The sequence below is a fragment of the Nicotiana sylvestris genome, chromosome 3 (assembly GCF_000393655.2).
Source record: "Nicotiana sylvestris chromosome 3, ASM39365v2, whole genome shotgun sequence".
In the NCBI taxonomy this organism is placed as follows: Eukaryota; Viridiplantae; Streptophyta; class Magnoliopsida; order Solanales; family Solanaceae; genus Nicotiana; species Nicotiana sylvestris.
This window is the reverse complement of record NC_091059.1, coordinates 31,568,227-31,584,698: the sequence shown is the minus strand read 5'-3', so window position 1 is coordinate 31,584,698 and position 16,472 is coordinate 31,568,227. Positions and strand designations below refer to the sequence as shown.

General features: G+C 40.7%; 1 protein-coding gene across 1 annotated transcript; it reads right to left on the bottom strand.

Moving 5' to 3' along the window:
• Positions 1–214: 214 nt before the first annotated feature.
• Positions 215–3,492, bottom strand: LOC138887193 (uncharacterized). The gene is made up of 4 exons (XM_070168915.1): positions 3,235–3,492; positions 2,277–2,713; positions 1,105–1,445; positions 215–333 (listed from the first exon to the last, which is right to left on the bottom strand). Exons 1-4 carry the CDS (start codon positions 3,490–3,492, stop codon positions 215–217), a joined length of 1,155 nt encoding a protein of 384 aa, XP_070025016.1.
• Positions 3,493–16,472: the final 12,980 nt, after the last annotated feature.

The window sequence follows — 16,472 nt, the reverse complement described above, 5'->3', positions numbered from 1 at the left end:
TGCAGATGTAGACAGTGCTTAGTCTCGGAAGGTAGAATGGTAGCCTTATTCAATGCAGGAAATGCAGATGTAGACAGTGCTTAGTCTCGGAAGGTAGAATGGTAGCCTTATGCAATGCAGAAATAAAATCAAAAGGGCAAATGCTAATAGAGTTTCTTAGCTGATAGCAGGATGCGACATTGTGACTGCTGGGGATGTTGCGATATAGGGAATATCACCGGCATGCGTGGATAGCAAATGCTGGTAAACATGAACAATTCTGAGAGTTGTATTCCTGAACACTGTCTATCTCGTGAATGTGTAGCATGTCGGATGCTTTCGCAATCCAAATGTCTGCATCCAAAGAAAAATCGTGAGTTTTGTAGAGGAGAGGTTAGTTCGTATCCCTGTTGGCTTTGCTTGACCTTCTAGACTCTGATCTGGTGATACTGTACGTATCATTGGCGTAGCATTGCTAAATAGAGCAATTTTAGTAACACACATGTATGATTTAGTAAAATATTACATAAATAAATAATCCAGAATAGTTTTCTTTAGATAAACCGACGACTGCGACATGGTTCAAGACATTGCAACCTTTCTTGTTACAGAATTTTAAGGGTCCTCCTCAAAATTCTTCCCCAGTTTTCTGGGTTGATGCTTCTGATGGTTGCTTGCGATGACTAGCTAAAATTGCTTCAGAATTTTGAGGGTCCTCCTCAAAATTCTGCCCCAGTTTCCAATTACGAGGGGAAATGAAAATTTTATTGAATTGTGACCGAACCCATAGGTCTGCCTACGTATCCCGTCTTAAATGAGAATTAGGTCAGGCGTAGTTCAAATTACATCATAAAGGAAAGAATAAAGATTACACATAGTATCTCTTTGACTGCATCTGAATTGATCGGCTTTGGTTAGACTTCTCTGTCCATTTCCGTAAGTATGAGGGCTCCTCCTGTTAGAACCCGATGAACCATGTACGAACCCTGCCAGTTGGGAGAGAATTTCCCTTTGGCTTTATCTTGATGTGGGAAAATTTTCTTTAACACAAGCTGCCCCGGTGTGAACTATCTCGGCTTGATCTTTTGTTGAAAGCTCTAGACATTCTGTTCTGATAGAGCTGACCATGGCAAACTGCATCCACTCTCTTTCTTTCTATAAGAGCTAGATGCTCGTAACGACTCTTCACCCATTCTACGTCGTCGAGCTCAGCTTTTTGTATGATCCTCAAGGAAGGTATTTCTACTTCGGTGAGAATGACTACTTCTGTACCATATACCAACATGTAAGGGGTTGCTCCAGTTGATGTGCGGACTATGGTGCGATGCCCCAATAAAGCAAATGATAGGTTCTTGTGCCACTGCTTATGCTTCTCTATCATTTTCATAAGTAGCTTCTTGATGTTCTTATTGGCGACTTCTACGGCTCCATTCATCTGAGGTTTGTAGGCTGTAGAATTCTTGTGTCTGATCATGAAAGTTTCACACATAGCTTTCATCAAGTCACTATTGAGGTTGGAGCCATTATCAGTAATGCTTGATTATGATATCCCGAATCGACAAACGATGCGGTCGCGGACAAAGTCTGCCAAAACTTTCTTGGTTACTGCTCTGTAAGATGCTGCTTTGACACATTTGGTGAATTAGTCGATTGCTACTAGAATAAACTTGTGCCCATTGGAGGTGGTAGGCTCGATTGGTCGAATAACATCCATTCGCCAGGCAACGAACGGCCGCGGAGAGCTTGTTGCAGTAAGCTCATTTGGGTGTACCTTGATCATGTCTGCATGTATCTGGCAGCGGTGGAATTTTTGGACATACTGGATGCAGTTTGTCTCCATAGTCATCCAAAAGTAACCAGCCTGGAGTATCTTCTTGGCTAAGACAAAACTGTTCATATGTGGACCGCAGGTCCCAGCATGGATTTCTTCTAGTAGTTTAGATGCTTCCTTCGCATTGACACACCTTAGTAATCCCAAATCCGGGGTCCTCCTATACAGGATTCTTCCGTTGTGAAAGTAACTATTAGACAACCTTCGAAGTGTGCACTTCTTCGTAGTGTTCGCAAGTTCTGGGTATTCTCCTTTTGCCAAATATTGATTGATATCATGAAACCAAGGTTTTCCATCTGCTTCTTCTTCGACATGAGCATAGTAAGTTGGCTGATCATAGATCTTTACAGGAATGGGATCAATGAAGTTCTTGTCTGGATGATGTATCATGGATGATAGGGTAGCCAATGCATCGGCAAACTCATTCTGGACTCTAGGAACATGCTGGAATTCTGTCATTGTGAACCTCTTTCTCAACTCCTGTACATGATGTAGATAAGGAAATATCTTGGAGTTCTTGGTCACCCATTCTTCTTGAACCTGATGTATAAGCAAGTCTGAATCCCCAATTTCTAGCAACTCTTGAATGTTCATGTCAACTGCCATCTTGAGCCCTAAGATGCAGGCTTCGTACTCGGCCATGTTGTTGGTGCAAGGAAACCTAAATTTGGTAGACACCGGATAATGTTGGCTGGTTTCTGAGACTAGGATTGCTCCTATGCCAACTCCTTTGAAATTTGCTGCTCCATCGAAAAACATTCTCCAACCTTCATAGGATTCTACAATATCTTCTCCTATGAATGATACCTCTTCGTCACGAAAATACGTTTTTATGGGTTCGTATTCTCCGTCCACGAGATTCTCGTCAATGTGATCTGCTAGCGCATGTCCTTTGATCGCTTTCTAAGTGACGTAGACAATGTCAAATTCACTAAACAGGATTTTCCACTTGGCTAGCTTGCCGGTAGTCATGGCCTTCTGAAAGATGTACTTGAAAGGATCCATCCTTGATATGAGATATGTAGTGTAGGCACAGAAGTAGTGCCTCAACTTTAGAGCTACCCAAGTTAAAGCACAACAGGTGCGCTCTAATATAGAATACCGGGCCTCGTACGGGGTAAACTTCTTACTGAGGTAATAGATGGCCTCTCCTTCCTCCCCGTTTCATCATTTTGCCCCAGAACACAACCAAACACTCCGTCCAATACTACAAGGTAGAGTAATAGAGGTCTACCTGGCTCGGGCAGGACCAAAACTAGTGGTGTTGACAAGTACTCCTTGATTCTATCGAAGGCCTTTTAGCAGTCATCAGTCCATTTGGTAGCAGCATCCTTCTTCAACATCTTAAAGATTGGCTCACAGATAATTGTAGATTATGCCATGAACCGGCTGATATAGTTAAGTCTCCCCAAGAAACTCATTACGTCTTTCTTGTTATTTGGTGGTGGCAATTCTTGAATAGCTTTGACCTTTGATGGATCCAGTTCTATTCCTCGGAGACTCATAATGAACCCAAGTAGTTTTCTGGCAGGGACCCCAAATGCACACTTCGCGGGATTCAGTTTCAGGTTGTACCTCTGTAATCTGTTGAACAACTTCCTCAAATCTTCCATATGGTCAGTGTTTTTCTTGGACTTGATAATAACATCATCTACATACACCTCTATCTCCTTGTGTATCATATCGTGGAAGATGGTAGTCATGGCCCTCATATAGGTGGCCCCTCCATTCTTCAGGCTGAAAGGCATCATCTTGTAACAGTACATCCCCCACGAGTAATGAAAGCCATTTTCTCAGCATCTTCTTCATCCATCCAGATTTGATGATACCCAGCAAAACAATCTACAAATGATTGCACTCATGCTTGGTGCAATTATCGATCAGGATGTGTATGTTCGGCAAGGGGAAGTTGTCTTTTGGACTTGCCCGGTTTAGATCCCGGTAGTCAACACAGACTCTGACCTTTCCGTCATTCTTTGGTACTGGCACAATGTTACACCCCAAGTTTTCATACGTGAGAGTACGCCGTAAGTCATTGATGTAAGCTCAGAAATGAGATTATATTTGGAAGCAAATAAAGTAAGTTAATCATGTTACCTTGGAGGTTACAAATATTTAAGATCATGAATAACGAGTACCAAGAGGGTTGGAAATCTTAGAAGCTAAACCAATTGAAGAAAATAAGTTTCGTCGAAAGTCGACAAGTTTCGAATGTTATAACATGTACTTTGGGGTGAGACTAGGGTTATTAACATGATAAGGAGGTTATTCTATGAGTTATTTTAGTCGTATGATATTCATTTTCTACATTTTGAAGGCAAGCAAGTTGTGGAACAAGAGTTGGCAAAGGTCATCATAAGTTACATTCATAAATTTGCTGAAATTTAGGTCAAATGTATCTGAGAATTTCTCCAAATATACTTGGAATAATGGGTTGTTATACATACCAAATTGAAGGTCTACGAGTCTAGTTTCTAGTGCATTAAACCGCTTGTTAATACGACATTGGAGTAGGGAGATATTTGCATTTTCGCGAAACCGCACAAGCAGCTCCCATTGGGACCCACTTAGGCGGTGGTTGACCTACTTCAATTTATAAACGATTTGGACGCCTATTTTTGCTCATTTTTCAACTAAAATTCGTCTCCAAACTTCTCCTAACCCTCCTAAACATATACCACAAGGTTTTGAAGTGATTCCAAAGTGATTACACCATATTTCAACATCAAAACTTAGTTCTAGTGAAGAACAACACCTCTTTGAGGTTGTGTTGTCATTGAGGATTGTTGTGGGCTGTATTTGGATGAAATTCCAAGTTTTTGCTGCTGTCTAAGGTGAGTATAACAGCCTACTAATTGTGCTTAATCTTGCTTGTATGTTGGTTAAGTTGTTAGGATGATAAACTACAAGATAATACTTGGATTAGCTTAAGTCACTTCTATGGTGTTGTATTGCTATTAAGGGTTGTTGTAAACTGAATATAACTTGGATTTTGACTTGAAGTTACTGTATAAGGTATGTATATTGTGATCTTGCTTGTGCCTAAGGTTATCTTGATGTTGATTAAGTTAAATGGATGGGCTAGACATGAACTAGTGAATAAAGTTGCTAATTGAGGATAGTTGAAGTTGTGGATTATTTTTGTTGTTATAAATATATGGTTTAAGGATGGAATCATTGATTAATGACTTCATTATCATGTTAATGATACTTTTATGTTGAAGTAAGAAGTCTATAAGGATTGATAAGGGGTATACAGATTCCAATCGGAGCTTGCCGCTCGTCGTAATGTAGTTGTGACTTGTTGTTGTTATATGGTGTCTTGATATTGATAATTATGTATTGATGGATTGCTCTGGTAATTGTTGTTGGTATATGGTATTGGAGGAGGCCCTTGTTACAAGGGAGATGCTGCCCAAATTTACGTAAACGAGCTACTAGCTTAAGTTATAGACTTAGCCTTTGCTCAGCACTGATTTTGAATCTCCTTATACTATGATAGATTGAGTTGACTTGTTTGAAGAGTTGCTTGGAAGGGATTAAGGACTCAACGGGTTTAAGGTATGTTAAGGCACTTTCTTCTTTCTTTTGGCATGGTCTAAAATGAAATGAACATAAACGATACGCTATTTCATAATGACTCTACTCCTAGCAACTAAGGTTGTCCATGTTGTTCTTTCCTTATAAAATTATTCTAAACAAGTGTGTATGATCCTTAAATCCTACTAAGGTTCATATTGATGGTAGGGATGTCCATAATGTTCTTAAGTCACTCCAAAAGGTTTAGAAGATGATTCCATGAGTCTAGCATGCATTATATATAGTATCTATTTTACTCTACCGAGCCGCGCTATAGTCGGCCGGGTACGGCACCTATTGTGCAACCACTGATCAGTTGGGTTTACCGAGCTCCACGTGGCCGGGTACGATTCTACCGAACCTTATGATGGTCGGGTACGCTTTTACCGAGTCCTCTTTGAGGCCGGGTACGATATGATGATGATGATGCCCACAGAGGCGAATGTTTTAAAAAGTTTATGTATATATATGTATTATGCATTTCATATCAGTAACCCCCAGAGGCACTCTGATGTTACAGGTTGTATCTCCTCTATCTCTCTCTTTACATTACTGTTCTTGTTTATGCTTTCCTGCCTAACATACTCGGTACTTTATTCGTACTGACGTCCCTTTTGCCTGGGGACGCTGCATTTCATGCCCGCAGGTCCCGATTGATAGGTTGACAGTCCTCCTAGTAGGCTATCAGCTCAGCGAAGGTGTTGGTGCACTCCACTTGCTCCGGAGTTGCCTATTTGGTCAGTATGCTTTGGATATGTATTGATTGATATGGCGGGGCCCTGTCCCGACCTTTATGATTTTATGTACTCTTAGAGGCTTGTAGACATATGTCAGGTGTATGGATAATTGTATGGCCTTGTCGGCCTATGTTTCGAGTTTACTAATGGTCATGTCGGCCTTATAGGCCCGTATGTCACATATATTAGTTTGTATATCATGTTGGGTCTTCATATGTTGAGTATTCCCTTATGTTTTATTCTTGTTATCTCATGACGGGTTTTCTAGATCATTTACTCATGATAACATGATAAGAAAGATATGTTACGTTGGTACTCGGTTGAGTAAAGCATCGGGTGCCCGTCGCGGCCCTTCGGTTTGGGTCGTGACACACAATGTTGGCTAACCATGTTGGATATTCTACTACCCTGAGAACTTTAGCTTTGACTTTCTTGGTGATTTGTTCCTTGATTTTCAGACTCATATCAGGCTTGAATTTTCTGAGCTTTTGCTTTACTAGCGGACATGTTGGATCAGTTGGTAGTTTGTGAGCCACAATAGATGTTCTCAGACCAGTCATGTCATTGTACGACCAGGCGAATATGTCCTCATATTCCCTTAGAAATTCTCTGAATTCCTTCTTTTTTGATGGCGACAAGTGGATGCTGATTCGTGTTTCTTTAACGTTTTTTGCATTTCCCAGGTTGACAATCTCAGTCTCATCCAGGTTTGACTTAGGCATGTTCTCAAAGTTCTCAACTTCCTTAACAATCTCTTCTGGTATGTCATCTTCCTCTGAATCCATGTCCGTTTGTTTCGTTGTCTCATTGCATGTCACAATCATTGGTTCATCAAGATAGGTAATAGTAATGATGTATAAGTAAAGTAATGAGAGAAAATAATAAGACTAAGATTTATAGGGAAAATCGAAATGCTTTAATAAATTCCATAACTATTTTAAATATTGAAGATATTATTGCGAAATTTTAAAATGCGAAAGGAAAGTCAACTAGTAAAAATAAAAGATAGTGCACGATGCTTGTTCAGCCTTGCTACCTTGAGGATTTCTGGGCTCTGGTGGTTCTGATGGTCCAGTTATTAAGACATGCTCCTCTTCTTACTGCCTGTATGGAAGGGCCTTCCTCTCCCTCCTCCTCGAAAACAACACAACTATCCATATCATCATCTTCTAGGAAGAAATTTCTCACTACTGTCAGTGCTTCCTCTTCTTCTGACCCATAGATAACTTCGGCTGGCTGGAAAGTCTACTTCAAATGTGGTATTGGCTGCTCCATCGAATAGTAAGGACCGCGCCATAGTGGTGACCAGTTGTTGAATTCCTCCCAAGTGTACTCATATCCCAGACCGAAGGTGGTGCCATGTTTCTTTAGTTTAATAGGCTTACAGATTCCTTGGAGGTTCTTGCCAAGTCCCTTGCTAGGTTCATATCCGCTTCAGTTCAATATGCTTCCAATTTTATTGTCCCACCATTTGTCCTTGTCGACGACGTTGACTCGCTCGATGTGGTGATAGGTCTAGCCGCCTATCTTTCTTCTGCCTCCAATTGCTGGGATGGTCTGGAGATTGTATATGGGATTGCTACCGTCGCCGTGAATGATCAACTATTGGTGGTTCCACTCAAAATTTACCACCTGATGTAGTGTTGACGCTAAGGCCCCAGCGACATGAATCCACGGTCGTCCCAACAATAAATTGTAAGATGTCGGCACGTCTCTCACTTGAAAATCAACATCGAACCAAGTAGGCCCCATTTGCAAACACAGGATGATTTCCCCAATGGTGGACCTTTGGGAACCGTCGAAAGTTTTGATGTTGATGGCCCCGTCCTTGATCTTATGTAGCCCCTTTCCCAATGTACTAAGTGTTACTAACGGACAAATGTTGAGGATGGACCCTCCATCAATCAGGATACTGGTGATAAAATAATCTTCGCATTGCACGGTGATGTGCAACGCCTTGTTCTGACTCAACCCTTCTGGTGGCAGCTCATCTTGATGAAAAGTGATCTTGTGACTTTCCAATACCTGCCCTACCATGTTTTCCATCTCTCCTCCGGTGATGTTTCTTGGTACATATGCCTCACTCAGCACCTTTAACAAGGCATTCTTGTGAGCATCGGAATTTTGTAGCAAAGCTAGGATACACATTTATGCTGGCGTTTTGTTTAGTTGATCAATGACCGAGTATTCCTTGGCTTGTATCTTTCTCCAGAGATCATCGGGACCAGTTTCAGTGATGGTTGGTCGACCAGAGGCCTGCTTGCTTGATTCAGCCAAATGTTCCGGGGTATAAACCCTACCGGTTCTTAACATACCTTCTGCCACAACGGCTTCCCCGAACTTGACCTTCCCTTTTCTTCTTGTCTCGGCTATGTAGTCCCAAGGTATGGCATTTGTATGGAATGGTGTTATGGCAAACATTGCTACTGGAATTGGCATGGGCACCTTTACTCCGAACGGAGCATGTGCTTTGGAAGGTAAAACTGCAACTTCAAATGGTGTGGGTGCGTTTGCCGGAGACACAAACTCGACCTCAATTGGCGATGTCATCTTTGTAGAAGATGGTGCTTCAAACTAAAGTGGCATGGACATATTTACCTCGGCGTCCCCAGAATGCTGAATCTGGACTACAATAGGATTGAGGGTGACTATTGGCTTTTTTGAATCGTCGCCTTCTGTGATCAAACTAAACGATCCCTTGGGGTCCCAATCATCCTCTATTTAAATCATGTGAACGCCTGTACCCTCGTGGTCCGTCAGAGGGTTATTGCGGATATTTGGAGCAGGTTCTTTTGCCACAATAATCTTGTTATCAATCAATGTCTGGATCTTATCTTTCAGAGAGTGGCATTCATCAATGGTATGTCCTTTCATGCCGGAATGGTATGCACAAGATTTATTTGGATTGACCCATTGAGAAGGGTTTTAGGGGTTATAGTAGGAGTAGGGGTGACATAACCAGCAACTTTGAGTCTCTCGTACAACTGGTAATTGGCTCAGCAATGGCTGTATACTGTTTGGAAGGTTTGCGGTCAAAATTTGGTCGAGGTTTAGGAAGGTTTTGGCATGCGGGAGGTGATTGATAGTGGGATGGTTGGGCATTATAGGCTTGGTAGACATGTGTAGGTTGGGAATATCTTGTTGAGGTAGGTTGATATGTGGGAGGTGGAGGTTATTTATAAGTGTACGGTGGAGTTTGGTAGGAGGGCGAGGGTACTTGGTAGTTCGGAGTAGGCTGATATGTGAGTGGAGACATTGGATAGGTTTGGTATTTGATAGGGGATTTGGTTCTCTGTGCAACTATTACGGCACCTAGTCCCTTTTCTTAGATGTACCACCAGACTGTAAGGCCTTATTATTAGTTTGCAAGGCTTCAAAGTTTGTAACCATACCACTTTTGATGCCTTCTTCGATCGATTCACCCAACTTGATGATGTCGGAAAATTTATGGCTTTTAATCAACATCAGCCTTTCATAGTATTGCGGGTCCTCAGCTCAGATGGAAAATTTGTTCATTTGTTCTTCCTCTAAGGCAGGTCTGACCTTAGCAACTTCTGATCTCCAGCGAGTAGCATACTCGCGGAATGTTTCCGTGGGCTTCTTCTTAAGGTTTTGGATATAAAATACATCTGGCGCTATTTATGTGTTGAACCTGAACCTGTCCATGAAATCGGACGCCATAATTACCCAGCTTGACCATTTCTTCGGGTCTTGGCTAATGTACCAAGACAGAGCATCTCCTTTTAGACTCCTTATGAAAAATTTCATGCGGATCATATTGTCTTTTCCTACTCCGACCAGCTTATCGCAGTATGTTCTCAAATGAACTCTTGGATCCCCTGTACCATCAAACATCTCGAACTTAGGAGGTTTGTACCCCTCAGGCAGTTCGACATCGGGTTGTAAGCAAAGATCTTCGTAGTTCAACCCTTCAATCTCCTTACTTCCTTCGATGCCCTGAATTCGGCTAGTCAAGTTCTTAAGTTCTTCAGCCAGGTTCCTGATGACTGAGTCTTTATCATCAGACTCGTGTGTGCTTGAGATGGGTTGGATGGAGTGTGGTACGGTCTCCACATAAATGGGGGTGTTATGATGAGCGTAGAAATGGTCATTTGTGGAGTTCAACGGTTCTAGGATGAGTAGTGGAGTATTGTTGGAGGTGTGGCAAGTGTTGTAGTAGTGGTGAGGAGCGGGATAGTTTTGTGTTTTTGTGATATTTTGTGGAGGTGTGGGGTTTTGAGTGTTTGGAAAATTAACGTCTGGAGTGGTGAGGGAAAATGACAAATTCGCCAGATTCTGAACTTGATCAAGTTCCTCCTAGAACTTCAACAGTTTCTGCTCGAGTTGGAACGCACGTTCTTTGGAAACCTGAGTACCATGAGTGACCTCTACCCGTTCAGTTATGTTTTCCTTTCTGGTGTTGTTCGAATCTTCCATCTTCCCTTTGTTCTTGTTTCTGATAGGACTAAGAGGAGGAGTGGGTGGAGGGCCCCTGGATCTCATGGAATAGGATGATGATGCCAGAGTGCACGAACTAACCTTTGGGAGGGGAATAATAAAAACAAAAACAAAGAATAAAACAAAAGGTAACCAAGTTAGTGAGGATCATAAAAAGTATTACAGTGTTTAAACACATAGTGAGGGAATTTAAATCGTGTCCTAATTTGGGGACCTCTTTGTGTCCGAGGTAGGCCTAGCGACAAATTGTTTTGGAGAACTTAGAATGCTAAATGCCTCATTTTATTGATAGAAAATAAGACAAATGCCAAATCGACACTAAATAAACAAGAAATGAAAATCACTAATGGCCATTGGCCTTATTACATTTTATAAAGCGAAAAGATAAACTCCTATCTACTTGGTCCCTGAAGGACCTTCCCTAGACTCGGAATCTTTGGCTCCATCGAACAGCTTCACCAACTCGCGAAGTCCCAGCAACAGGTAGGCTCTGGCTAGGTGTCCTCCCTCGTTTCCTTCAGCATTCTAGCAATCCTCGATTCTTTTTAAAAATTTCCTTTCCAGCTCTATTAAACCCCGCTCCAAGTATCCCAATCGCTTGTTGGCACTGACAGCCATGTCTTTCCACTCTTCAATCAGCTTTTGGTGGGCTTCTTATATCTCACGGTGCTCGCTTTCACATTCTCGAATCCTCTTGCATAGTTGATTGTATTTGACCTGTGCCTCGGCCTTTTCATCTATGATTGTTTGACCTCGAACAAATTCGGGTTGACCCAGACCATTATGATTATCCTCTAGCCAGCATGAATAGTATAGAGTACAACCAGCATGGTATCTGTCTAGCTCGATTGTATCCCTTCCCATGACGATTTTGCAGTGCCACATATGTTGAGCTTGGCACTTGTAAGGGCTATCATCATCCTGAAATTCAGCCTGGAAGTGACTCATCTTGTCGACCCTTGGTATAACCTGCTTCCTACCAGCCTGTCTCATAACTCAGAGAGGGACATAAGGGTAGGTTCCTCTCAAACCGATCAGTATCAGAAATGGTGCATCCCTAGATCGGGCGATGAATTCCTCAGTAGGGAACCACTCGAACATCCATTGTACTTGATCCTCAGTTAGATTTTCAAATAGCTCTAACCACCCTTTGGCGTCTTCTGGCTGGGCGAACATGTAGTTCATTCGTCTTGGATGATGGAAAGCTATGTGATCATCCCAATCCCTTCGTTGAATCTCTTGCCGATATTCACCCCTTTGGAGATGCTCCATGAGCCAGAGATGGAGTAGCAAATTGCATCCCTCGAAATGTTTTGCTCCTTGTTGACACTTCTCCAAGGCTCGGTATATCTCTACAATGATCATGGGCACTATAGTTAATGGTTGCCCACCAATTCCCTCCATTAGAGTTTTGGTTACCATAGCTAGCCTGGTGTGGATCCTTACTTTCTTCATTGGAAACACTATCATCCCCAGGAAGCAAAACATGAAGACAAAGACCCTTCGGTGAATATGCCCCAATGATGTGAGGGTGAACTGGTCAGGATAAGTACGGTAAGATTTGCTGTGACCATACCTCTCGTACAAATAAACAAAGGGAATATACGACTCTTTCAAGCACGTCAAGTCTGGATTCTTCTTTAGACCCATCATTTTATGGAAACCTCTACCCTTGCAATTTTCCGTCATTAAAAAACCTTCCCATGGTATACCAGCTAATCATTCTATTTCCTCCAGCAGGGGTGTCATCTCATTTTTTCCGAAGCGGAACACAAACCTATCACAATCGCATAATAGAGTAGCAGCTTCTATGATCTTGTTTTTAGGTTGGATTTCCAGGAGAGAAGGTAGATTTACTAGGTATTTCCGGAAAAGAGTCTGATCACTGGAATGAAGATCCTCCCACCAGCTTAGCAATTTTGGGTGGATGTTGGTGACCATGCCAAATCTGGGAACTTCGTGCCTCATATTACTGTAAGACAAAAGGGTTAGGCCCTTACCCCCACCAGACTCGACTATTAAATATCAATAATTGTCATAAAAACATTTAGTTCTCCAAATAAATGCACAAAACGTGGTAGTGTCCGTTTGGGTTTTAGAGAAACCCAGTGGACTTTGGACAAGGCTATCTTAAAGAGTCATTATGCAGGCAACATAACTAACTCGGCAAGGTTTGACCATGATGCATGCACAATTAAACAGAGTAAGGTTTCTATGGGGTTTAAAATTGGTACCCTTGAGCGGACAAATCAAGAGGGAAAGGCGCAGAACCGCTGACTACACCGTTGATCGACTGGTTTTACCTCAAATATGCCTTTGCCGGATTTGATGGGTAATAATATCGGAAGAGCGCAACCACTCATTATAAGCGTTGATATGGTATTTTGTTTGGCACGAGTGGAATATAATGTTGGAAACATGTTCATGCAATAACTAAAGCAAGTTGTCACGTATTTGCACGTTGAGAAAGAAGTAAATACAATCATAATTTAAAGCAGTAATAAAGGAAAGTAGTAAAAGAAATAAAGGAAACAAACAAAAAGACAAGTCAGTTTTATAGTTGAAAAAGGGAAGTGAATGCTTAAAGGTATTAAACAAATAAAGTCATATAAAGAAAATGTCAAGCCACAATAATAGTCTGAAATGATAAAAGCCTAAAAGATCTCCAGCAGAGTCGCCATGCTGTCACGCCCCCTTTTTATCGCGAAATCGGGTTTATGACATTTGGGAGGACAACTCATTCCCTTTTTAGGGAATTTTTGGGTTTGAATTGAAGAGTCGCCACCTAATGATTAAGGTGCATTAAGACAACAAAAAGGTTTGATTTGAGTAATCAGAGATTGGGTAAGGGCTTGAAATTATCCCAAGGGGAAGGTAACAGGCACCCCTCAGGATCCACTAGTGTGGTTCCCGGCCATACTATTATTGTGAATTTAAGTTCAAATAACATGTAGGCAAATAAAGCTTCAAATAAGAGGGGATTTTCACATAATGGTTACAAACAAAATTGGAAAGAATTAAAAGGAAGCTGATTTTCTTAAAAGAAATAGTTTGAAATCTTTAGAAGAAACAAAGAAATAAAGGGAAAAGGGGGGTCCTAGGTTTATTAATAATATGAATCACCGCACACAATATCCGGTAATCACTCCTCAGTGAGGGGCTACACGATACGTTATCGTGTGGTCATCATATCCATATCTACCCTTTCCCACCCGTTAAGGTATTAAAGCGCGGAATGGTCTCGTTTACTTATTGCATGCTATTATTCATCCTAATCTTATCAGTCCCGGAGGCATTTAGGACTACTAATCCTAAAGAGGAGGGATATTAGGCTTATTTGTAGTTTCAAAGGCAAAATTCTAAGGCGACAAACAAAAATATGTATAGCAAGTTGGGGGAAAGCACATAACAAGAAAAGGCTCAGATATACCTCCTTGAACAAACAAAGCACATAATTAGCATGACTTTCACATACTGTTTATGGTCTGATCAAGAACTTAAAGGTTGAGGCAGACTGATTTATTACATAATTCAGATAAGAAGCCCGAATCAGGTATGTCTACTGGTTGTAGTTAATAGCACAGATTCAGTTTAAAACTTTGCCCTAAAGCTTGCCTAAGTGTTGGACAAGGATTCTATAGACATGGTATCTACTGAATTCAAAAAGCAATAATAATAAACTGAATACACACTGGTTAAAAAGGTTGTCAGATTATTAAAGAAAGCAAGTTTTTACGAAGGTCATGAGTTCTGCAAATGATGATCCTTGTTATTACTGGTTAGCTCTAGACGTGAATGAAGCGATTCAAATTTGCTTACTAATTCCTATGGACATCTTTCTATGCGTAGTTGATCAGAAGCCTTATAGACATGGTAAAGTACAGAAATCTTATAGACAGGATATCTAAATGCATAAGACGGGGTTTAACCTCTAAACATGGTATCTAACTGGCAGAATTTGTTTTAGGACATGAACATGATATCTATATGCAGTTGATTGTTTAAAACCTATGAACATGATTTGTAGATGAAAATGAATATACAAGATTCAGAAGGACCTATAGGCATATTTTCTATATGCATATGCAGAATTCAGATTTCCATACTTATGGACATGATTCCAATAAGGATGATTTCTATATGCATGCAGATTTCAGAATGATTTATAGGCATGATTTCTATATGAGAGTTGCAAAATTTAGAATGACCTATAGGCATGGTATCTACCCTTTGCATACATAGTTACCCGCCTTTTTCACTTTCCATCCCCAAGAGTTTATTACAAATTATTATAGCCCAGAATAAAGTAAAATACATTAGAAAAATGTAAATAAAAGTACAACCAAAAGAAATCCTGATTCAGACTTCATGTCTGAAATATGAGGTAAACCGACTCCATAAGATCAAGATCCAAAGCCTTTCTGCCCTTTGAGTGTGTCAAAGTTCCCTAAGAGCCTCACAAAGGACTCCGGGCAATGCTCACACCCAAATGTATTATTAGATTAGGACAAGTGAAGTGTGGAAGGGCAATCCCTCAAGTGTCCAAGTTCAGAGGGAGATCAAAGGATCCCAAGGCAAGGCTCACTAGAGAGGGGCAGAAATTAAAGAGTAAGAGAGTGTGCAAGTGCAGAAATAGAATTCTAAAGGGGGGAAAGGAGGGGGAAATAGCTACAGATAATTACACATAAGGGGTTCAGGGGGAATAGGGAAATTGAAAGAGGCAAGGGCAGGCTGTGGGCATGCCCAGCAATGGAGAATGCCAATATACCCATAAACCTGTTAGAACACACTATTTAGAGGCTAGGATCCCAAGGGGTCAAATCTAATTCTCATATTGGCATTCCTTAAACCATAGCTCAAACACATAAGGGGCAGGGGTTTGGGATTTAGAATAGAACATGCAGAAAGAAATCAGCATGCTAAAGTAAGTGTTGAATTATACAGAAACAGTGAGTAGACATAGATATGAAAGCAGTAAATAAACACTTTGTTGTGGTGCTAAAGCTTAAATCAGAACATACCGGTTTCAAAGAAACAAATAGAGAAAAGCAGTAGGTCTTGTAAACAGGCCACAGCGCAAACAATAAGAGAGAATACTATTGCGTGTAAGTGTAAGTTCAGAAAGACTATGAGTGATGGTGTGGTAATGAAAGAGTCGTGTACTTATAGTGTGAAAAATAGGCAGAAATAAGGTAAGAAAATGATTAAGGAACTGGATGTCAATTAAGAATCAATCAACAAAAGACTTCCTTTAATTAAGGAATTCGGACTCAAAAGGTTAAACTATTTAAGGAAAGAAATCAAATAAACATCTTGTGAAAGTAGGAAATTAGGGGTAAATATATAGAAGTTTATTTTAGGGGAAGAGCTTTGAAATACACGGTTGCATAAATAAGGTAAGAGAAATCAATTAGTACCCAGTAAATCAAGGATTAGAGATTTTGTAATCATTGGTCCATTAATGAACCAAGTCAGAAAAGCTGAGAAAAGTTTTTAACCTAAGTTGAGTAACATGGCTGTCAACAAACAAGGAAAGAAATTAAACAAACTTATACAAAAGGAAGTCTGAAATTAATCAAAAATTGAAAGCCCTTTTAGGGGGAAGTTCAGCACATATAAAGAGCACAAAAGTATCAGGTATGAGAAAAGGGTCAAGTGGAGGGTCTTATAAAGTTTAGCAAAAGTCAGAATCATATAAGAAACAAAATTGAAACAATGATTTTGAAACTTAATGAAGTAGTAGATGAAACAACTCCAGGAACTCAAATAGGTCCAAAAGATAAGGGTTTCTGAAATCAGGCAAGTTCAGGTATGAAGCACAAGCAAATCACATAGCCAATGGTCTCAAAACTCAGATGAACCCCAAATTCTAGGGTTTTTACCATCAA